Below are 23938 nucleotides of genomic sequence, written 5' to 3' on the forward strand. Positions count from 1 at the left end.
AGCAACTTTTGAGGGGTCAACAATCACTTTAATCAACTCATATACCAACAGAGAAAATATGAGTAGGACCAAAAGATAGGGCTTCCAACTATCTGACCACAGGCAATACATACATCATGGCCAGAGAGAGAAGCAGCAACATCTGGGGTTTCAAGGGGGATGGGAGTGGGAATTCTTCAAATGGCTGCCTAGAGTCTCATCTGCCACACTAACTTTCTTCCAAAAGCTAAGCCCTGCAGTAAAACCTCATCTCAGCATATGTATATACATATATGTATATATATATATATATATATACACACATATATGCATATAAGTGTCTGTATATATATACATATATGTATATATATACACACACATATATGCATATATGTGTCTGTATATATATACATATATATGTGTGTATATATATGTATGTGTATATGTATATATATATGTATATACATGTGGCCTTAGACACTTGACACTTACTAGTTTTATGACCCTGCTTAACCCCTGGGGGGGGAGGGAGAGAAAAAGAGAGAGAGAGAGAGAGAGAGAGAGAGAGAGAGAGAGAGAGAGAGAGAGAGAGAGAGAGAGAGAGAAACACCACCAGATCAGTAGCCCAGCTCCTAGCTACCAGGTAAAAAAAAATTTATTCCACAATAGCAAATCATGAAGCAGGGTATCTTCTGGTGGAGCCTAGTGAGCTTTTTTAAAATGTTTGTCATCTACATTCATAATTGGAGGAAATACAAAATTTAATAGAGGTTAGTGTATATATGTATATATACACATACAAATATATGATATGTGATACACATACAAATATATACGTGTTCTACACATATATTCTATATATACACATACATACATGCTCACATACTCTTTTCTCCATCCAAATTCACAGACTTACAGGTTAAGAACCCCTCATCAAAACTGTAACCAGGATGGAATCCCTATTGGTAGAAGAAGTATGCAACAGAGATGTAACAACAAATCTTTGAAATATTGAACTCTAGGGGTTTATACTTTTCAAAAATTTTATTCACATCAGTTAGACTTATTTAATCTTCACACAAACTTTATGTGACATTTGGAATAAGCTACTTGATGTCTGTTTTTGTCATCTTGGAAATGGTAATGACTCATGCCCTACCTACCTTTAGATGCCTTGTGTCTTATCTCCCAATCCCAAGAGCTTTCAAACCAAATACTCTAGTGGAATCTTCCCAGAAAAGTACTCATGTGACCATAAAGGCACCAGAAAGTACATGCCAGGTTGGATGGGGGAGAAAAATACGTTATAGTCATTTCTTGATGCTGACCATGATCTTTCCAACCTGAACAGGTCTCCCAACCTAAACTGTATTGCTGCTGGAAGTTTGTCATAAGGAGAGTAAAAAGGACATAAGGGGAAGAAAACCTGATAAAATTGAGAGATAAGAGTGTAGAAGGGGAAAACATCTAGGAAAATCCAGAGTAATTTGGAGGGGCCAAAGAAAAATGTAGACAGAGTAACCAAAAGAACATTGAATGAGTCACTAAATTTTGTTGATTCTTCCACTGCAATGATATTTTATATATCCCTTCCCTTTGATTACCAAGTCCACAAACCTAGTCCAGGACCTTATCACCCTTTTCAAGGTTATTGCAATAACTTCCTAACTGATCTTATTGCCTCCAGACTATTTCCTTCCAATGTGTTTTGTACAACACTCAGATTAGTTTTCCTCTATAAACCCCTATTTTCCTCATGCCTCTCCCTTTCTCAAAAACCTTCAATGTCTGTGGGGTAAATTCCACACTCCTTAGTTGGCTTTATGCTCTGGCACCACCAAACTACCATACACTCTCACTACTTTGAGCAATATCTTCTGCCCCAATGAATTGTTCTATTTACGTCATCGAAGCATGCTTTCTGTATTCCTGCTATACATTTCCTTTGCTCTAAATGTCATGCAAAGAAGCACAGTGGCTACAACATTATTCCCTCCACCTAAAATACCCTGTCCTTTTCTTTCCTCCCATGTAACTATTATCCATCCTTCAAAGCCTGGCTCAAGAGTCATGCTCCATGAAGCCTTCTCTTATCATTCTACCTCACACTGGACTCTTTCCATCCCTTTGGCATATGGAAAGGAGGAAAGAAGGGGATTAAAAGATGAGATGAAGAAACAAAGGAAAAAGAGATGAGGTCTTCTTCAATGCTTGTCTGATTCTCTGAATATTCATGCCAGATCTGCCCATAAGTCACAAAACTTTTCTGGGCCTCAGTTTCCTCATCTGACTAGTCACTAGATCATCTTTAAGATTCCTTTCTGCTCTAAGCACCTAGGATTCTACTTTTCTACTCATTTTGACATCATGCTGGACTTTCCAGAGCCCTACAAAGGGGCCACTTTTGGGTAAGATTTTCTCAATGAGTCTATACCAAGCTGGTGTGAGTAAGGACCCCCTCCAAAAAAAAAAAGCTATTAAACTTCTTAGTGATGTGAACCAGATGGAAAATAAGACAAAAGAATTCACAACTCATGTTAGACTGAATTGAATGCCTTTAATTTCACACAATGAATAACATATGAATAGGATTAACTTTTTTTTTCTTTTTTTCCCTTTTTTTTTCTTTTTTGTAGTTAAGTGCTCTATACGGTGCTAACCTGGTCTGGTAGCGAAAAGACTGAGCTTTCTTTTAGAAAAAAATGTTTAAAAATCAACATCTAAGATCATGGAGGAGCATGACATTAAAGCATGCCAGATGTATCTACGCCTCAAAGAACAGCAAGTCCATATCCATTTTGAAATGTACAAAAATGCTTTATGAATAAAAACTGTTACAAAAAGAACATTTCAAACAATGTACAAGTTTCTTGCCTCTATATTCAATAAAATACAAATACATTTTTTGTTCTAAAATATGTTTACATACAATCAAAGTAGAACATGCAAATTACACTTTAAAAAAGGTTTTTAAAAACCACTTATGAATACAAACTAAAAATTAGCCAGCACGACTTGTAAAACAATCTTGTGCCCCATTCTTTTTCTTTTGAAATATATACATATTTAACACATCATGTGCATTTATTATTATTTAAGAAATAGCTTTAAAAAAAAGTAAAGAAAAGAAACCAACATAGGGTGGAGCTGCCCTCCCATGTTGACCAAGTGACAGCTCTTTCCCTAGCTTCACTATTTTTTATGTTTATTTTTTCTTTTCTTTCTTTCTTTCTTTTTTTTTTTTTTTTTTTTTTTTTTTTTTTTTTTTAGTGTTTGCTACAACCTGGGCAGGTGGGCAGGCAGGCTCTGGAGATCCAGGAAGTTCCTTCCTTGGTTGAAATGTGCTTCTCTAAGAACTGTCCCCAAGGGACCAAGCCCCTCACTCTGGACTAACTGGGAAGGACCAAGGGACAACTTTCTGGGAAACAAGAGGCAGGGGTGGGGAGCTTTGTTTTGTGTAAAGAACATACAAAGAAATGCAAAGGCAAAGACAACTTGACCAGGTTTGAGAGTTCCTGTCCTTAGGCACTGTGATGCTATTTGTTGTTAACTATGCTGTCCTGGATCACTGTGAGATGGTAGACTAGAGAGGGCTGAGGTGGGGGAAATGATGTCTGCAATTTTCTGCTATGAAATGAGAGGAACAGAATCCAGTAACGTTAATTCTGAAATGGCTTTTCAGACGCATTTGCTTCCACTGCCTCATCTCCTCCCATGCTACAGATGGCATTTTTAAGTCCTTGAAAATATACGTATAGAATTTAGACAGTTCCCAGGTAAATCTTAGTAGAGGAAAAAAGAGACTCTAAAAGCTCATTATCAGAATATTGTTGGGTAATAAGCTGTAGGAGTGGGATTTTCCACTTAAGCCCTAAAACCAAATCCTATATGATCTGCATGTAGTACATCACCTTTATACTATTACTCTGTCAGTACATGCTTATCATATTTATAGACCCAGCAATATTCAGAACACCAGTTCTGACTGCTGCCTAGCACCCATCTCCCCTGCTGCTTGCAGCTAAGTTAACATGCTAATCCTCTGCAAGCCCCAGTTACCACCACCAAGTTGTCATTGGGTCATTGCTCTTTAACCAGAGCTCTGTCAACCCAATTCCCAGGGCCTGAAACTTAGTCCTTGCTCATGGGCTCTCATCATAGTACTGGGGTTGGGAGTTATTCAAATCCCAATCCTTCTCTAAGAGGAGACAGAGGAACTCCAATCTCATTTCTACAATTTCTGCAATCATCCTTAACAATGCAAAAGAACTTGCCAATTAGGAAAGAGAACATATATTCCAAGTAGGCCCACAAAGGTTGGGGGTAGGAGGTGTTGGCTCTTACACCAAAGTCTTATCATGTAGCTCTTTCTTCCATTAAATCTCCTTAAGTTAAAAGTCAACTTGAACAGACGTTTCTGACCTGCTTTAGATGACACAGTTATTAATGATACTCTCCTCATCCCACTATAGACTCTACCTCACTTGGTTTCTTGAACTGCTCCCCTATTAAAAACCAAAACAGAGTAAAGAAATGTGGAGAGGGAAAGTGTGGTTCACAGACCAATAAATTGGAGAGGAACATCCAGAGACCTGAACTCTAGTTCTGGTTCTGCCTCTAACTGAATGACCTTGGACAATAAAGGAAATTAGGTTCAAAATACAGGAAAGAAAGAAAAGGAAAGGAGAATGGCTGATTTTTGATATGTGGTGGCTAGATAAGTGTGAGTGTGTGGGAAAGGGTGAGGGGATCTAAGTTTTCTGCACCTGTTTTCAGCACCTATCAGATTTGACTTGGGGAAGATACTTTTAAATTGGCTATTTTGATTTTGCTGTTCAACATGGAGATCAAAAAAAGGGCAGATATGGTATCTCCACATCAAAAGCCTTAAAGTATGGGGAAATATAGTCCTTGAATCTTTAATGTCACCAGAACCAGGACATGTGTGAGTGAATTTTGTACTAGTGGGCCCCAGAAAGAGGTATAGGGCACAAAGACAAGACAAAATAATTGGATGGTGGGGAATGAGAAGTTCCATCTGGAGTCTGGACCTCCTCAAATGGGGCAATATCCCTAAATTCCCCAGGCTGATCATAGTCGTGGCAGGGACTGAAGATGTACTGAAACACTGGAATGTCCAATGGTGCCAAGATAATATCACCTGGGCTGGCCTGGATGAAATGTCCCCACCAACAGCTGGCACTTGTATGTATAGTAACATAGAAAAGATTGATTTGGGGTAAATTCAAAATTTTGCATAATCTTTGACATTGCAATATTTCAAAACTTACCCTCAACTTCATTTGGGCAATTTAAAGGTTTTGTTCTGAAGTGAGAATGAAAATCTCACTGTGCCTCAATTGCTGCTGACCTTTCCCAGTTGTGAAATACCATTTGGCAGTTGACTGAATTTTCCCTTCCCACTAAGGAATATAAATTCTCTCTGTGTGTTCCTTATTTTATGATTTTTTTTTCCCATACCTAGAAATAGGTATTCTGGGGGGTGGGGAGAAGTGATACAGAAGGATGTGGTGTAGGAGGAGGAAGCTGACAATATCTGTCTGAAATGTTCACATCTGACTGTTAGAAAACATTTACGGCAATGGAATAGTTTCATGTTCAGCCTGAGTCTTGTTAACAGTTTTAACTTGGGCTGCAGAAATGAATACTGGAGCTGAGCTATCTGTCCAAGCTAAGTCAATGGCTAAAGTACCACTCCAATGAGAAATGTACATTTGAAACTGACCATTTAAAGACGATTTGTCACACACAGTTTGCATTCATGCAGACTGATAGCTTTATAATTACATTATGTACAAAAAATCATATTAGTTTATTAAGGCAACCACAACCTGGATAACTTGCCCAAGGTGGCTTGATGCAACTGCAGTGGTGATACCCTTGGAGCATTATTTTTTTTTCAGATAAGAACACTTACTCCTTTTTTTTCTTTTAGGAAATAACTGCTAACAGATAATGGATTTCTTCAGGTATAAATATTTTTTGTATGTATGGGTGTGTTTGGGTTTATCTTTTAAAAATTTTCAATAGCTATTTGCAAAGAAAACCACATACCAAGGCATTGATATACACGTGTTTTGGTTTTGATTTTTTTTTTGGTGAAGTCTTCATGTTCATCTGCAGTGGGGTTTTAAAAAGAAGTTTCCAGCTGTTCTTGCCTGATGTGTATTAAGCATGAAAATAATATGGTTGACAAGTAAGTCAACCTATCCCCGGATATTCCACGTTGCTTAATAAGATGGCTCTATTATAACTGAATATCTGTGTAATATTTTAAACATGACACTACACCACCATTGCTAGGGACAGGAACAGAGGCATAATTCTGAGTGAGGGAGGGGTGCAGGGTTATGTGTATATGTGTGATTGGGTGTGCACTCATGATGGGCTGCTTGATTCAGATGTCTATCTACAGAGATGAGGGTGAGTGAATTAATGAAACTTATGGCTAGGTGGTGAGAAGGGAAAGGAAAAGAATGATGGAGTGATGTGACATATTTGTGTGGATACCTGGATGTGAGAGACGGTGTAATGAAAAAGTTTAGAATCCGAGTGTGAGAAAGAAAGCCAGGATCTTGGTTATGTGTCCGTGTGTGTAGGTAGGTGTGTGCCTATAGCTGAAGCTCAACCTTATCATCCAGGAATAACTGAGAAAGTTTATTGTCCTAGAAAGATTTAAGCCACTTGAAGATGATGTCACCTCAAAGCCTAGTAGGGTTTTTAAACTGATATAATAACGCAAAATAAAAGCTAATCAAAGGGAGTACAGCCAAGACAGCTGAGGGATTTATAGAGATCGCCCCCCCCCCGCCCCCATCCTAGCCCTCCCTGTCCCCTTAGAGCTCTTCTACTCAAGCACGGTTCTGCTTCTGCGATTGGACAGGCCAGCAAATGGGCCATGCCTGTCTGCCTTGGATTCTCTCCCTGCTTGGGTGCCTGAGAGGGCCATCTGCTTCCTCTCTTCTGCTGGGCTGATTCCAAGGTACAGCCACCCAGCGATGCTGACTGGCCGGGAAACTCTGCAATGCAAACTGCCGGGCAAGCTCCCAGGTGCCTCCCTCCCCTGTTCCCCCCAGCTAATAAATGAGACGCCTGGAGGGAAAAGCAAGTCTGTGAGCTGGCCGGAGCCCCTCCCTGCGCCCTCCCCTTCCAAACCCGCACCACTGCTTTGCTTCTGCATGCCCGATGCCTCAGTTTACCCTTGCCCCGCGTTCCCATTGGCTCTCCCGGCGCTAGGGCAGGGCTTCACTTTCGTTCCCTCTTGACTTTCTGTGTCTCTTGGCCTTCACCTCCTCCTCGGGCTGCAGCTGCTGTTGCTGCTGCGGCTGTGGCTGTTTGTGTTTCCTCTTCCCGCCTCTGGGTGTGCGGGGCAGAGGAGGAGGAGGGGGAGGAGGAGGGGGAGGAGGGGGAGGAGGAGGAGGGGGAGGGGGAGGGGGAGGAGGGGGAGGAGGAGGAGGGGGGGGCGGCGGTAGAGGAGGGGTCTCCCGGGCCATGTGGATGACAGCCTCGATGGTCGCCATGATGGTGTCTTGACTGGCCGCTGGTTCTAACGCTGAAGGGTTTGGGGTGGGTTTCTGACCTCTCTTGCTGGGGAGGTCGATGCATTTTTCGAGCACTGGCATTTGGTCCCTGGAGTCCTCATCGAATGAGAGGGGCTGCTTGCGGGGTCGCCCTCTCCTTTTCTTGACGAAGTTATTGCCTGTCTTTGATTGTCTCTGCAGCCGCTTGGCCTTGAGGATCTTGTTGACGTGGTCCAGGTTCTTCTTCGTGGACAGGATCTTGGTATAGTTGCACATCTTACGCACCTCGCACTGGATCGCTTCAATCTCTCGCCTCTTAAAGCGTTTCTTCAGGGATGAGCTGGCTGTGGGAAAGAGAGAAAACGCCAGCTGAGATTTTAGGGTGTTCAAGTTACAGTCATAGATTTATGATCTATTCCAGTCTCACCACCATACCGATGGGGAAAATGAGGCCAAGAGTTGTTACATGACCTCCTTAAGGTTTCAGAGGTGCTGGGACTGCAGTTCAGCTAAGCCTTCTGACTCCCATGGGCTCTTTCTACTAAAACACATTTTCTCCTCACATTTTGATTATAAGAAAGCAACCAAAATTCGCCTGAAAATTTTTGATTAATATACATTTTCTGTGCCTTTTAGATTGATTAGAAAATTTGGCAGATGGAGTTAAAAAGGGAGCAGAACCTAAACAATTTATACAACAGCAACATTGAGAAAAACAACCTTAAAAGACTCAAGAAATATGGTCAATAAATTGACCAACCATGATTCCAGAGGTACAATGATGAAGGATGTTTCCCACTACCTGGCAGAGAGCTGATGGACTCAGTATATAGAATATGACACACATTTTTTTGGATATGGCTAATGTGGGAATTTGTTGTACTAACTGCACATACTTGTTATAAAGGTTCTTTTTTTCTTTCTCAACAGGGAGGTGGGAGAGAGAAGATAAGAGCTTGTTCATTTAAAAAAAAAATTAAAAATCAATGTGTGTAACCTAGCACAAAGCACAAGTACTCTTGTGACTTATACATTACATATATTAATGTGACAAGTATTTATTAAGTGCTTCCTATGTGCCAGGCACTGTAACCTAGGCACTGAGAATACAAATAATGAAATAAACCCTGCTCATAAGGAACCTTTGTTCTTTCTGCGGAAGAGGAGCTAGATAGAACCTATATACAGAAAAGTAAACATGAAGTAATTTGAAATAGGTGAGGGTATTAACAGTTGGGGAAGGATGTCAAAGATGTCTTCATGAATGAGGTGATAATTGACTTTAACTTTGAAGGAAGAAAAAGATCCTGAGAGGTAGCAGTGAGAAGGCAGTTCATGGCAGGCAGGGAAGACAGTTTGTATGAGGGAATGGAATGAGGAGAAAGACTGCCAGATTTAGGAAAACAACCAGCTGTTCTGTCTAGCATGCGTGATGGTGAACAATCTTAAAGGTGAGATTGTTGAGACAGTAAAGGCTTTGAATGCCTAGGTAAAAAGTCTCCCCACCCTGCACCCCAAGGCAACACAGAGCTACTGAGAGTTTCTTAACACAGGAGTGACACATTTTCAGATTTGTGTTTTTACGAAGATTATTGGGGCAATTTTGGGGAAGATAGTTTGGAAAGGGCATAGATCAATTTAAGAAATGACTAAAAGAGCCCTTGAGAAAGGGCCTAACATAGGCCTTATTTAGAGAAAAAGAGATGGAATTAAGAGTTGTTGTAGAAGCAGAAATGATGAGATTGGGAACTGATTGAATATGATGGGTGAGGAAGAGGGCAAAATCAAGGATAAACAGAAGGTACCAAATTTGGATGCCTTCTTTAGAAGTAGAGTTGTTTGGAGGAGGGTTGGAGATTATGAAGTCCATTTGGAAATGTGGAGCTTAAGGTGCCTATGGGATATTCCTGTGGAGATAGCCAGTGACTGGAGATATGGGTCCGAATTCAAGTTTAGGACTCTGGTTACAGGCTGAGGAGTCTTCTACCCAGTAATGATAATCACACCCAGAACTCACTGAGGGAAAGATTGTAAAGAGAAAAGAGCAGATGGCTTAGGTCAAAGCCTTGGGAGACCTCTACACAGTTAGTTACAAAAGACAGAGGATGAACCCTTCTCCACACACACAAAAGACTGAAAATGAGTGCCCACTGAGGTAGGAGGAGAACCTGGAGAGAACGGTGTAAGAAGCAAAGAGAGAGTATCTAAGAGGAGAGGGTGGTTAATAGAATCAAAAGCAAGAGAGCAATCAGGAAGGATGAAGATTGAGGAAAATGTCACTGGATAAAGCAATCCATCAATAGGTAAGTAGGCAATAATTTGAACAGAACAGTGGGATGAGAAGCCTTTAAGGGGTAGAGAAAGTGAGCCAGTGGGGAGGAGACGAAGGCATTGAAAATAGAAAACGATATCTCTGAGCTTTCTAATTCCACAATATCTGCATGTTCTTGAGAGTGGATCTTTGCTTTTTGACAACTTATGCCAAGAAAGAGGCACTTTAGAAGATCTCATAGAAACACCTGGGGGTTCCATACAACCTCACTAATAAAGCTTCCTTTCATTATGAATTTGTAATAGAGACAAGAATCTGACTGAATCCTACAGTTGCACTGTCTCTTAAGAATGAAATTCTTGGGCAAATTAATGATAGCAGCAAGGGATACTTAAAGTGACTAAAAGAATGAAGTATTTTTATACACAGAAGAACATTAATTTAGAGCTCCAGGCAACTTTCATCATCAGGTGATTGAATATGATGGGTGAGGAAGAGGGCCCTTCTACCCCTGCATTTTACATCCAAGGAAACTGAGGTCCAGAGAAGTAAAATGATTTACTTAAGGTGACACAGTTTATATGCAGATGGATCCAAGATCTGAACCCAAGTCAATCACTTCCAAATCCAGTGTACCACAAAGTTGCCCTAAGCATGGCACAGATGACTGCTATGGGGATGAGTGTCATTCTTACCTATTCATTAAAAAAGTCTCCCTAAGGGGCTACAAAAAGCAGGCTTGGTTATGTTGTTTTTAATTATTTGTTTTCTTAAAAATATTCTCTCATTCTGTGCTCTCCCCATTCCCAAATCTGAACTAGTTTCATTTTCCTTTGACAGGACTCTCCTGGCACATTTACTTAGAATGAATATAGTTATTTAAGAATTCATCTCTCCCCTTTCCTCACTGTGTTTTCATCTATTTCAGCACTCAGTCATATTCTGCTTAACACCTGATCATACAGGTGTTCCCAAAGTCTTAGTGCACTTTTAACTTTAATAATTTTGGAAATATGTTATAAAATTACAAAAGCATTGACAGTTGGATTGTTTTAGTTTGTTTTATACTTGTTTTTTTGTGAATCCTGAAAACGCATTTAATTTTAATTTTAACAAGATGGGGTATTCTGTGATTAATCATTGTATGTGTGAGGATTTTTGGATGACACTTTCTCAGACCAGTGGGTTAGTACAGGATGTTCTCTTTCCTGGTCTCCTTGGTCATGTGATCTATCTCCATCACACTTTTTCTTATGGGGTCACGTCAAAACTTCTGTATATGCATGAGAACATTCTTTAGTTGATCTTAAGGTTAGGATTGTAGATGCAATCTCTTTAGTCACTGAGCAGCGGTTGATGAAAGTTTCTACAAAGTTCAAAAATTGTATAGCATAAGAGCGGTAATGTTGAATTTTAATAAGAAACATCAATATTTTAAGATTTAAATAATTAACCTTTCAAATTTTGGGGGGCTAAATTTGTTACATTTAAATTTCTGTAGTTTTAAAAACTTAAAAATGCACTAGAACTTTTGGAATATGCCCTATATTGGTGTAATTCCTATGTACATCTTTCCTGCTTAGCTTCAAGATATATAAAATACCAAAGAGTATATAGATCATAACTTATCAGGGTACACTTAGTTAGAACACTGAGACACGGAACACGAGAGTCAGAAAATGTAGATTGGAATCTTGGTTTTGTCAGTTACTATCTATATAACCCTGGGAAAGTTATCCAAATTACCTAAATTTCAGTTTTTTCATCTGAACAATGGGGATAATCTGTTTTTCAGTTGTGTCTGACTCTTCATGATCCTTTTTTTTTTTTTTTGCTTTTTTCTTGGCAAAAATGCTGGAATGCTTTGCTATTTCCTTCTCCAGAGCTCATTTTACAGATGAGGAATTGAGGCAAACAGACTTCAGTGACTTGCCCTGGCTCATATTGCTACTAAGTATCTGACTCCAGTTGAACTGAGGAAGATGAATCTTCCTAATTTCAAGCCCAGTCCTCTCTCCACTGAGCCACCTCTCCCCAGTAAGGAATTATACTTGCCCTATTTATCTCACAAGGTGGTTGGTTGTCAAGATCAAAAAGAGACAGTGGAGCTGAAGGTACTACTAAAACTATAACACAATAAATTTAGGGTATAATTACCATCTTGCATCACCCCAGTACATAGTAGATGGTCAGTAAATACTCATTAAATTAAAACAACGCTCGTGGGCTTTCACATAAACTAACTTTCGCAGCAGTTCCACATAAGCTAACAATCCACTTTATATCTCAATCCCACACCTACAGTGGGAAGCTGATGCATACTGATCCTGTCTGTTAACAGAACACATATTCCCTTCATTTTTTCAATGACTCAAGTGAAGGCTGATCACAGAGTACTGGATTTTTTAGTGAGCATACGTGTGACTTTCAATGTTCTTCAAATGTTCTGGGCCACTCAAACCTCAGAAAATGTCCACGTTAACCACGTCCTCCTTAAGCAGCTCATCCTCTGTGGACTTCAAGGGAAATATCAGCCAGGTGTTTCTGATTCATTTACACTCAAGCCACTAGGCTGCTCTCTGGAAAGGGCTCTTTTCATGTCCCAGTGACCAGATGCGTCTCCATTTTATGAGCCAAGATTGTCTGACTCAGGAAGTCCTCTGTTCCAGCCACTAAATGCCCATTAGAACTGTTTTGTTTTGAAGTACGGAAACCATAAAGTGGGAATAGCTTCGAGATATAGCAGAAGAGACACTCCATATCCCTTTTGCATGCCAGTGTATCGTCTCCTTAACACCGTATGCACCCAAACACGCAACACACTCAGTCTCAGGAGTCCCATTTTCACAACGCCCATTCCTTGGAGATAGGATTCAGTCGTCAACTTGTCCTCACTATAGGTAGCTATTTCCCCAAATGGGGTAACCCCTAACATGGTCTAATATAGCTGCATGGTACTTTTAAACCTCACAGGAGAGAAACAAATGTGTTTTGTTTTAGAATTGTGGTTTGTTGACTCTTTTCTTGTTTCACACAATAGTGAGAAAGTACAACAACTATCTGAACAAAGAGATTTGGAAGAGGGGTAGAATTTACAACAGGGGCTAGGATGCTGGATCTCTACAATCTAGCCTCACTCCATCTGGGTAAACTCAGGCAAGAAGAGTTGAGTAACCCCTCACCTCACTCACCTCACTCCTTCCGTGCCAAGCACAGCTGTCTGTGCAGGGCTCCTTTTTAAAGCCTGGGGAACAGTAAACTTTTGTGTGGCTGCTGGCTCCAGGTTCCATTGGTCAGGTCAGATTTTATTACCATTGGCAAGTCTTACAGGGGTAGTGTGTGATACAGTAGGATCTTTAATGTCAGTTACAAAGATGCAAACTGAATAAAACTAGAGTGAGTTTTTGGATATAAAAATGGTAACATTTCAGAGTTAATTTTTTAATAGAGGTGGCATCACACCAGTGTAACACCCAATTTCTTTAAAAATAGTGTCCAGTGTAGCCTGAGATCAAGTTTTTAAACAGCCAGTACAAATAGTGACTTTAAAACCAACAAATATGCCAACTTCAAGTATAATGAATTTATTTGGTAGTATTATTCACCCTAACTTCCCTAGCCTCATTCCCTTCAGCAATTTTCATTCAAAGGTAGATTGTCACACATACCAGGTAGGGAGCTTATACCTAAACAGCCCATAAACACATTGGGCAATTCTGTGTGTGGGGGGGGGGGGATTAAATTGTGACTTTGAGTCACTTTCCAATTTTATCTATTTGTATGTGCATTTGTGTGTGAGCACATGTGTGTTTGTGCAGATCTGTGATTTCATGAGTATATACTGGAACTCCCAGTATAGCAAGCCCTTCTACTAATGCCATTCTACTAGTCTTGGAAAATTGCCTGCGGGCACTAAGAGGTTAATTGACTTGCCAGTCTTCTAATATGTTTCAGAAACTAGACCTGACCCCTGGTTTTCCTGACTCCAAGACCTGGGATTTACTCACTATGCCTTGCTGCCTCTCTCTTACCAGCTAGATAGTTCAAAAATGGTCACTGAAATGGAAAGCAATCAATCTCAAGATTAGGTAGAGTAAAAATTCTTTATCTAATATTTTTCTTCCTTTGCACTCTCAGCCTTAGTCTAGAACAGATGTTCTTCACATGTTTTTGTGTATCACAGACCCTTTGGCAGTTTGGTAAACCTAGTGGACTCCTTCTCAGAAGAATGTTTTAAAAGTCATAAAATAATAAGACCCAAAGAAAACCAAAGGTCAGAGGTATATGTTTTTCCTCATCCAAGTGCACAGACGCCTTGAAATCTATCATGTTTAGGAGCTCTGTGTACCCCAGATTAATAAATTCTTATCTAGGATAACTTTCTCCCTGACAGCTAAGTTGGGTGGTTCTGACCTTGAAAGATCATACAACCCATTTCCTTATTTGAAAGTTTATTGTACCATTCTAGAAGATGAAAGAGTATATTAAAAAAATTAAGGTTTTCTGTGAAATAATTCTGTAATTTCCTCTACCAAATTTTATTATAAATTCACTTAAGGCAGTATGGACTTAGAAGTTGGGAGAAACTGATTCAGACACCATGTCTGATTTTAACCATGGACACATCCCTTCTCTGAACTCCAGTTTACTCATCTATTAAATGAAAATAGGAAAGTACCTTGTAAATATTACAGGTATATGGGTTACAATTGACTTGATTTATTCATGTGGCAGTTGAATAAGAAGCCTCCAGGTGACTATATTCCTTTTCCTGTCACTTGACCAGATTTTAAGCATGTTTAGGTGACTGAACTTCTCCGATGTCATCAGCTGATCCATTAGCCCCTTGAACTCATCTTCATTTTTACCATTTTCAGAGTTTTTTTTAATCTTGAATTTAACTTTGTCTTTAGGCTTTGCCAAACTTATCTTTCCTATTCTTTTCTCCATGTAAATGTTAATTTATTTGAGTCCATTAGGTACTGGGAAGGTGGGAGAAGGAAGTCAAGACAAATTCTCCTGGGCTGACTGACATTTCCCACAAACCTCTGGCAGCTATGATGGTTGAATTGCTTGAACAGAGTAGAGGAGATTCATTTTTGCTGAAATATTTAGAAATACCTGGGGTAGGAAGGTGACTGCTGTAGTAAGAATAGTTTTGTAGTAGCAAAAACCAGTCATGATGGGAGGGAGGGAGGGAAGGAAGAAAGGAAGGAAGGAAGGAAGGAAGGAAAGGAGAAAGGAGAAGAAGGCGAGTGGAGGGAAGAGAAGATGGGAGGGATTGAAGTAGAGAGAAAGGGGGAAAGGAAGGAAGGATGAAAGAAAATAAGGGAGGAGGAAGGAAACAGGTTTATCATGTGCCAGGCATTGTTCTAAGTTCTTTACAAATACTAACACATTTGATGGTCACAACAACCCTGGGAGGGAGGTGCTATTGTTGTCTCCATTTTACATCTGAAGAAACTAAGGCAGACAGAAGCTAGGCCAGGGTCACACAGCTTGCATCCGAGGCTAGATTTGAACTCAGGTCTTCCTGAACACAGGCCCAACACTCCATCACCTTTCGTAAAAGAACATAGAAATCAGAGAGTGTTTCAAAAGGGTAAGTGATTGCTTTGGTAAAAATTGAAGGAATCATCATAGGGGGAAAATTGATAGGGACTGGGAGGTATGGTATGAATACCCTTGCAGCTCTGGTCTTAGGTCATATTCCCCTCCTCCCCTTGTCACTGTGGGGTTTAGGAGGGGGTTGTCTCTGTCTCTCTTGAGTTCATAGTGAGTGCTGTTCCAGCACCCCCATGCAACTGGGGAATCAAAAGATGATCAGGGATGGGATCAGATGCAGCTGAGTCATGCCTGTTTGTATTCCATCAACTGAGCCTGCTTCTTGTTTCCTGTCTCTAGTCAAAGGCATTCAGGGGCACAAAGAGGCCTAACAGTATGGAATAATGGAAAGAGTCCTGATCTGGTAGTCAGGGGACCCATTTTCTAATCCTGGCTTTGTCAATGACTAGGTTTGTAATCTTGGGTAAGTTACTTCCTCTTCTTGGGACTGGATAGTCTTTAGAATCCTTTATAGCCTAGAATAACACTTTTCCCATGTACACTCTCACTTTTGAGTGTTTTCTGCAAATCAACACAAATACTATTATGTCTAATCACTTGGTGCAGTATTCTATGAAGCATTTACTCCAGATAACGCTTTGGAAGGAAATTCAAGTGCAAAGGGGCACCCATTGGTTTGGCAGGATTTATTCTTTACAAATCATTCTCCTCATTGCTCAGGGTTTCACTGTCCTCTAAATGCTTGCAGATTTTCTCTCCTCAAATCATTCCTTTACTGGATAGTAATTTCTAGGCTCTGGCTGGGAGATTGATTCCATATTTACTTTCTCTCCTCTCTAATCTTCTGATATATAGCCTGTTCTTTGTTAGTTTTCAAGAATAATTATGAGAGCGTGAGGCAAACTGTGAACCTGTTCCTAGACAATCCTACAATTCATACAATCTTCTAGACACTGCCTGTACTTTAAATTTCCTTGTGAATTACAGAGCAGGTGTGGGTTTCTAGCTAGCCTCTTCATAGCTTCAACATTCTCTTGTAGATTGTAGGACAGAGCTGACTAGGGGCAGCTAGGTGGCACAGTGGCTAGAGCACTGGGCCTGGAATCAGGAAGACTCATCTTCACTCAACCCTATTTGCTTCAATTTCCTCATCTGTAAAATGAGCTGAAGAAGGAAATGGAAAAACACTCCTGTGTCTTTGCCAAGACAACCCCAAAAGGGGTCACAAAGAGTCAGACGGGACCGAAAAACAACTGAACAACAAAAACAAAAGTTGACTCAATGCATACTGAATTTACTTATATCTTCTATGGTCCTCTGGCTTTTGTGGTCCATCTCCATATCTAGGTTTGATGTTGTATTTGTACTTGTAATTGTACTTACTATGCCCCAAACACTCAGAGCAGAGTGTGCCCTCAATCAGTACTCCTTGAAATGCTTAGATTGTTGAAAATCTCTTCTTCATACATGTCCTGTCTTATTTTTTCCCCTTTGGGTAGATGAGTAAAACAGTTAGAGCCAACGTTTCATCTATCAAATGTCCTTTTTGAAAAGGAAAACACAAATGATCTACTTGAGGCATGACTTCTTCTGAAGGCCAGACTTAATTAAGAATTTTAAACTTTTCTCATATGTTTCTACAGTTTTTAGGCTGCTTAATTCTGTTATGTGCTTCTGCTTAGAATGTTCATTCTTCCTTCCTGGGATCTGAGTTCTCAAGATCAACAAGGCCAAGGTCAAATGCTCTCACATTCTAAAATAGCTCTGTCTGATCAAAGGTTACCATGTTCTGGAGTCTGTGTTGTTTTCCACTCCTTCCCCCTTACCTTCACTCTCCCCTTTGTGGTTATATTTCTTTTCTGTTCTTAATATTATCCTTGGTGTAGTTAATGCAATATTTTGAAAATGTAAATTTGGATTTTTAAGAAAAATCTTGATTTATCCTGTAATTATTTAAAAATTCTCTGAATATATCACTAAGCTACTCTTTCCTAATCAAGGTATCAAGATCAGCAAAGTCAAGGCCAACTGCTTCCATGTTTTAAAATGTATGTGAACTGTGTTGTAAAAATATCCTCAATATTGTGTTCCCTGTCTTCCTCATCCTGTCTTGTTAATTTCTGGCCACTGTTAGGAGAACTTGGAGGTGTTTATGACCATGATGAAGAAAAGAAACAGAAGAATTGATCTGGTATAGCTGGGGAAGGGGGAAGAGGGGAAAATATATTGGTAAATGTTCATAATTCACAGTTGTGTCACAAAGAAGAAAACTTTGGAGAGCCCTCCTTTGTGTTATCTCCCAAATAAATGCCTTTTATGAGGTCATCATGTTCAGACCTCCATTTCAATGCGTTAACTTTTGCTACAGCACAGATAACAAAGTGTATTTCAACCTTGGCTTACAGATTTTCAGACTTTAGTACCCTTATGAGACAGTCCATTCCATGCATGAGCAACTCTCATAAGAAAACTCTCTCTTACACTGAATCAAACTCTGGTCTTTGGTGCTGGTCTGGTATCTGGAACTACATGTAATAAATTTACTTTCAACTCTACCCTGCTTATCCTAGAGAAGTCCAGTAAGTACTTGAAGATATTTCTTATGTCCCCCCTCTGAGCTAAACAACACAAGTTATCTTAACTGCTTCCACACATGGCATGGTTTGGAGTCCTCTTTACCATCTTTTTTTTACCATCTTCACTCTTTATCATTGTGGTCTCTTTCCTGACTGCAGGTGTCATTCTGAAAATGTGCAGCCCTAAACTCAATGTGACATTCTGAACTGAATATTTATAGTATTTTCAATTGCTTCTTGCTACTCTGCATAGAAATGTTCATAATTTTGTGAATTTATTGTTACTTACATGGAATCAGGAAGACCTGAGTTGAAATCCCACCTCAGGCTCTTACTCTTACCTGAGAGAGTCATTTAAATTCTCCCAGCCTGAGTTTTCTCATCTGTAAAATAGGGTGAATAATAGCATCTACCTCACAGGGTTTTTAGGAGGATCAAACGAGGTAACATATGTAAAGCAAACATAAAAATGCTTTATAAGTGTTAGTTATAATAATAATAAGGATAATTACTAAAATCATGAATGGCTTCAAATGATTTCATCACTGATTCTTCAGGGTTTTCTAAGTAAATCAAAATGTCAAGATTGTTTCATCTTTGTTGATGTCCATACTTTCCGTTTACCTCTCTTTCTATAGTTAGTATTTCTAGAAATATACCAATTAGTTCTGGATAGTGACAATATCCATGGTTTATTAATTTTTTATTTAAAAAGTTTTATATTTCAAAAATGAAAGATTCATAGAAAATTAGAAAGACTCATATGAACTGAGAGTGAGCAGAGCAGAAATACAATTTATATTATGGCTGTAATATAATACAAGGAGAAAAATACTTAAAGACTTTGAAGGGACCAGCAAAGAGCAACAAAAACAAGCAACAACAAATACTTCTGGTTTTTCTCCATTTCAAATAATGGTAGCTTCTCATTTTAGAGATGTACCTTTTATCATATTAAAGACGGGTCATTTTGATCCTATACTTAAGAATTTTAACAGAAGTGAATGATGCATTTTTTCAAGGCTCTTTTTGTATCTGTTGACATAATTAATGTAGTTTTTTTTTATTATTTCTGTTACTGTTTCCTAATTTTGTATGATCCTTATATCCCTGGGATAAATCCAACTTGGTCATAATGAATAATTTTTTGGATATACTGTTAAGGTCACTTTGTTAAGATTTTTAAAAAATTTTTTGTATCAATATTCATTAGTGAAACTGAATATAACAAGCCAGGTTCAATATGAACTACAGCACAGGACTGATATCTCCCTAAAACTGCATCCTCTTTTCCTCCAGGCACATTATTATATTGACTTGTCTCAAGTCTGCCACCTACTAAAACTTATATCTTTATCTGGACTGTTGGTTACCTAGATATCTCTTTCATCCTATATTTGAGCTGTGGTTATTTTGCATACAGACATAAAATGTTATACGTATCCCAAATAAATGTCATTTTGATAGACTCAACCCATTGTTTCAACTTTTTTTCCCCTCCGTGCCACCCAAAGTGTAACAGAGCTTCTCCATGAACCACAAATATTGTTCCTTAAATAATTAGATGATCTCTGACTATTGTTGGCTAATGAAGAGCTTTCCTAATTATCTTGATTTAGGCTTCAATGAAAACAGTACAAAAACATTCCCACTGTCAATGCCAGGACTTAGGATATGACATTGTATGATCTCCACATTTGTTCTCCTTGCTGGTTTTTGTCACTTATGTTTAACTCCTTCATAACTCATTCAAGTATATAAGTTTGGAACAAGACTCCTCCTTGCCCTCACGTTAAGAGGGGAAAGAACACTGAAGCAGGCAACTGTAGGTGTATATTCAAGTTATGTTGCCATTATGAGGAAGAAGTTATTTATGGGAGTGTCACAGAACTCAGTTTCCTCATTTGTAAAATAAAACTAATGATTTCTACCCTGTCTTATTTTCACAGGGTAATTGTGAAAATAAAGAGAAACACTTGCATGTCCTCATCTATAAATGAGATTGTATCAAATGATCTGTAAGAGTCCTGCTAGCTCTATGATCTACATAAAGCACTTAGAAGAATCAAAAATGTTTGTTGAATATAGTGATGACTAGCGTCATCTTAATTTAAGGAAAAACTTCAGAGAAGCTTTCTTGTAAACAGTTTTTTACTATATTTTGCAAGATTTGGTAAGAAGAAAAAGACCGGAAGGCAGCCTGAACACCCAGCAGCCAAGATGTAGAGCTTTATAAGCTTGGTATTAAGAGGAATATTAGAGGTCCTTTAGTCACTGGGAACTTTAGAGCCCAATGCAAACATCCCTTCTCTGTCATCCCTGTCTGAACACCTTGAAATGCAAGAAAGTTGTTCCTTATGAACTGAGATCTGCCTCCCTAGAATTTCTACTCTGGTCTTAGTTCTGTGGTCTGGAGGAACAGAGAAAAATATTTATTCTTGCCCCTATAAAATTTTTGGCAGACCTACACACATTTGAAGACAAAATATAATGTCAAAGCTGCGATAAATTGGGAACTAACTGGGTTTTAGGTCTGGCTGTTACTAATTTTGCACAAGTAACTTCATCTCTATATGCCTCAATTTCTTCCTCTATAAAAGGAGATTTTGGATTCAAATTCCAATGACATTGATGCTTTTGATCTGTAGGACGAGTGCATTTGTATTACTACGAGTCAACACAATTCAATAATTATTTATCCAGAGTTTCCTAGATTCTAGGCATTATGTTAAGTGTTGGGGAATCAAAGACACTCAAACAAATAAGAAACAAACAAAAACAAGTCCCTGCTCTCAAAATCTTCCGTTTTACTATCTAAACTTCTTTTCCTTCACAAAACTTGTTCATATGTTCATCTGAATAAAGTAAAAAAGAACTACATAATGTGGCTTGTGAGTGTTTCAAGCAGCCCTAAGTCATGTCCTCCAGCATGAGATCTCCTATAATTGATTTTTTCTAAGGTGACTTTAGCTATAATATTCCAGGACCCTGTGACTCTTTAGGAAAACACCTACAAATCTGAACATTTTTCTTTGTTAGTGACAGATGTTGTTTCCATTTACTATTCTTGTTTTAGGCTAAATATCCCCAGTTCTTTCAACCATTCCTTCACAGGACATGATTTCCACATGCTCGCCATTGTCCTTTGGATGCTAACTAGATTATTGATGTTCCTCTTAAAACAAAGTAACCATAATTGAACATTGCACTACAGATGTCTAATTAGCACAAAGTCAAGTGGACCTATTACTGTTCTTGTGCTGGACATGACATTAATATAGGCTAAAATTTAGTTAGCTTTTTTTTTTTTTAAGCTATACTACATCGCTGACTCACATGAAGCTCAGGGTCAACCAAAACCCTCAGGCCTTTTTTTTTTTCACATGAAGCATTTTACCTATATTGTACTTAGGCAACTGAACTTTTCAAATCTAAATGTAGGATTTTACTTTCATCCCTCTTTCATTTAGCCTTTTGGTGTCTGACCCTGAGCTCATATTCATGATGATAATTTTCAATCTTGACTGTGTCACTAGCAAAAAAAAAGTATTCAAATCTGTAGGCAGTTCCCAAAGAGTTATATTTTATTCTGTTTGTACCAGCTAATCACTGTTCCTTTAATTCCCTTTTGGGACCAGATCCAAATCATCAAATGCATATGATCATTCCTCTGGATGCTAAAGATACTTTCTATTTTTAAAAAAGGCCAGTAAAACCAGTGAGGTATTGACATGACAGGATATGGGAAGGAAAATACTTTTAAAAAAATGACAAACATTTTATTTCTGTCTAGAAAGGAGATGGATGTACTACTAGATTTAGAATTTTCTTTTTATTATCAATTTACATGCTAGTGCAAAGCAGGGTTCTTTCTATGAGTGACAGAGTAGATGCTGCTTCTATTATGTGACTAGAAATATAAATGGCATTTTCCTTTAATCCAGAAACAGTTCTCCCTTGGTAGCAAAGTCTGAATGTGCTTTCTATAGTTTTTGAGGAAGGACTCATATCTTTCCATCCAAATGAGTAGGACTTCACCTCAATCAGTCCCCAGTTATCTTTTCAGCTTTTCCACAAGTGCTCCAGACATGTGAGAATTTATACAAAGTTCTCCAATTCAAAATTAATCAGGTCCAAAATGGATTTGTACAGAGCCTAAGCTTAGGTAATGTGGTGTGGTGGAAAAGACTCTGAGAAGACTTACATTTGAGTTGGGGATCTACCTCTTGCTAGCCATGTGACCTTAGTTAAGTAATTTTACTTCCATGTTTCTAGTTTTCTGATCCATAAAATGCAGATAAGAATACTTTTACTACTTATCTCAAAGGGCAGTTATGGGGATAATACTTTGTAAAACTGCCAAGTACTATTTTTGATCATCTGCTATCTTTTCTGAGCTAACCCTTTTGGGCTCACTTGACTACTACCCATTAATTAAGCAATAACTTGCTAAACTGTGCTTCTGCTTGTGGAGTGCAGCTTGATGTACTCTAGCAGAGGGTCTAAGGTCTGGTGAAAATCTTATGAAGTTTGACATTAGAACCTAGACGTATTAAGAGGCACTTAAGAGAGCACCACAAACCTCAGTTTCCTCTCCTGAAAAATAACACTAATGATTCCTACTAGTTTATCTTATTTTTGTAGGAGAGATCAAAAATTGGGCATTAGAAATGAAGGGGGGCATTGGCCCCAATCTTAACCCCCTCCATATATGAATGAAGAAAATTAGGTACCTAAAGGTGAGATACTTGCCCAAGGTCACACAGTGAGTTAGACTACTGATTCCCTATGTCATGTCCCCACCTCAAGCTACTAGAAAACAACTGAGTGGAGGAAAGAGACAAGTTTATCCTATATTTCTTGTTTTGAAAAATATTTTGATCTGAAAATTTAAGAATTATTTAAGAATTAATCAGGTACCAGACAGACCATAATAGATTTCTTTAAAAATGGAACATACTTAATTTTTTTTATCATCATCATCATCAAATGTCTGGACAGAAGAAAAAAGCGCCCCAAAACAAACAAAAAAAACAGCCACAAAGGCAGTTGGGATTTATAGTAAAGTTTATTGGGGGGGTGAGAGGGCAGGGTAAGTTCTTGGCCATTACATATTTAAGTTCCAAACACATAAGCAGTAGTGGGGGAAAAGGTTACTGCTTTAACATCATTCAAACATAAAGTTTGGACAGCCCCAAGGCAACAAACTCTCCTTCCTCAATCTGAAATTTGACAATTTAAGAGGAAAAAGCTCATTCATCATCTTTTCCTTTTAGAGACTATAAATTATTGGCTCATATAGCACCATGTGGCTTGGATTCTGTGAAAAGTTAGAATAAACAAACCGGTTACAATGCAAGGAGTAAGAGAGTGAGTCATAAACAAAACACAGACATATGTGCTCATATAAATAAGGGCCTGGATCGCCAGTTTTCCAAAGTCTGCTTCCCATTAATTACACAACAAAATGCATTTTCCATATGTAAGCCCCAAATCACTTCACTTTGGTGACTTCTAGAAAACAAAAGCCAGGAATTCAAGTGCTTGGGTACCAAACAAAGCCAACCTGGAAAATCTAGAGAAGCTCAAAGGCTACCAAAATGCCTTCTGATACTAGAGAGCCCAACACTGACATGCTGCTCCAAATTCAGTGCCTCCAAACAGCATGCATGAACAGACCCTTCAACACATCTTGCATGGCTGGACTGGAGGCCCTGCTGTGTTTGTGGATGATGAGCAAATCAGTTTGGGTTCTGCCATGTTTTATGGTCAGGTCTTTGGCCCTCACAATAGAGACTATATACATGGGAACCTTTCAAAGTTGGCATTATCATGCACCAACACACATTTAGTCTCTTCCTGTATCAAACTCTAGTTCTGCTAGTGACTAGCTATGTAAAACCCCCACCCCAATCCCTTTATCCCACAGTACAGCAGTTTTTATTTTGTTTAGTCATTTAGTCAGTTGTATTTGACTGTGACCCCATTTTTCATGGCAAAGATAC

At 38.8% G+C, this 23938-nt stretch overlaps 1 protein-coding gene across 5 annotated transcripts in view; it reads right to left on the reverse strand.

Annotated features, from left to right (window-relative positions):
* Positions 1 to 2516: 2516 nt before the first annotated feature.
* SETBP1 (SET binding protein 1) overlaps positions 2517 to 23938 on the reverse strand; it is a 505913-nt gene continuing 484491 nt past the window's right edge. For all 5 annotated transcript variants that reach the window (XM_072605257.1, XM_072605253.1, XM_072605254.1 and 2 more), the window contains one exon: positions 2517 to 7864. In XM_072605257.1, coding sequence (XP_072461358.1) covers positions 7233 to 7864 — 632 coding nt within the window. In that variant the 3' untranslated portion in view covers positions 2517 to 7232. The remainder of the gene's footprint in view (positions 7865 to 23938) is intronic.

Source organism: Notamacropus eugenii, chromosome 4 (genome assembly GCF_028372415.1).
Source record: "Notamacropus eugenii isolate mMacEug1 chromosome 4, mMacEug1.pri_v2, whole genome shotgun sequence".
Taxonomy (NCBI): domain Eukaryota; kingdom Metazoa; phylum Chordata; class Mammalia; order Diprotodontia; family Macropodidae; genus Notamacropus; species Notamacropus eugenii.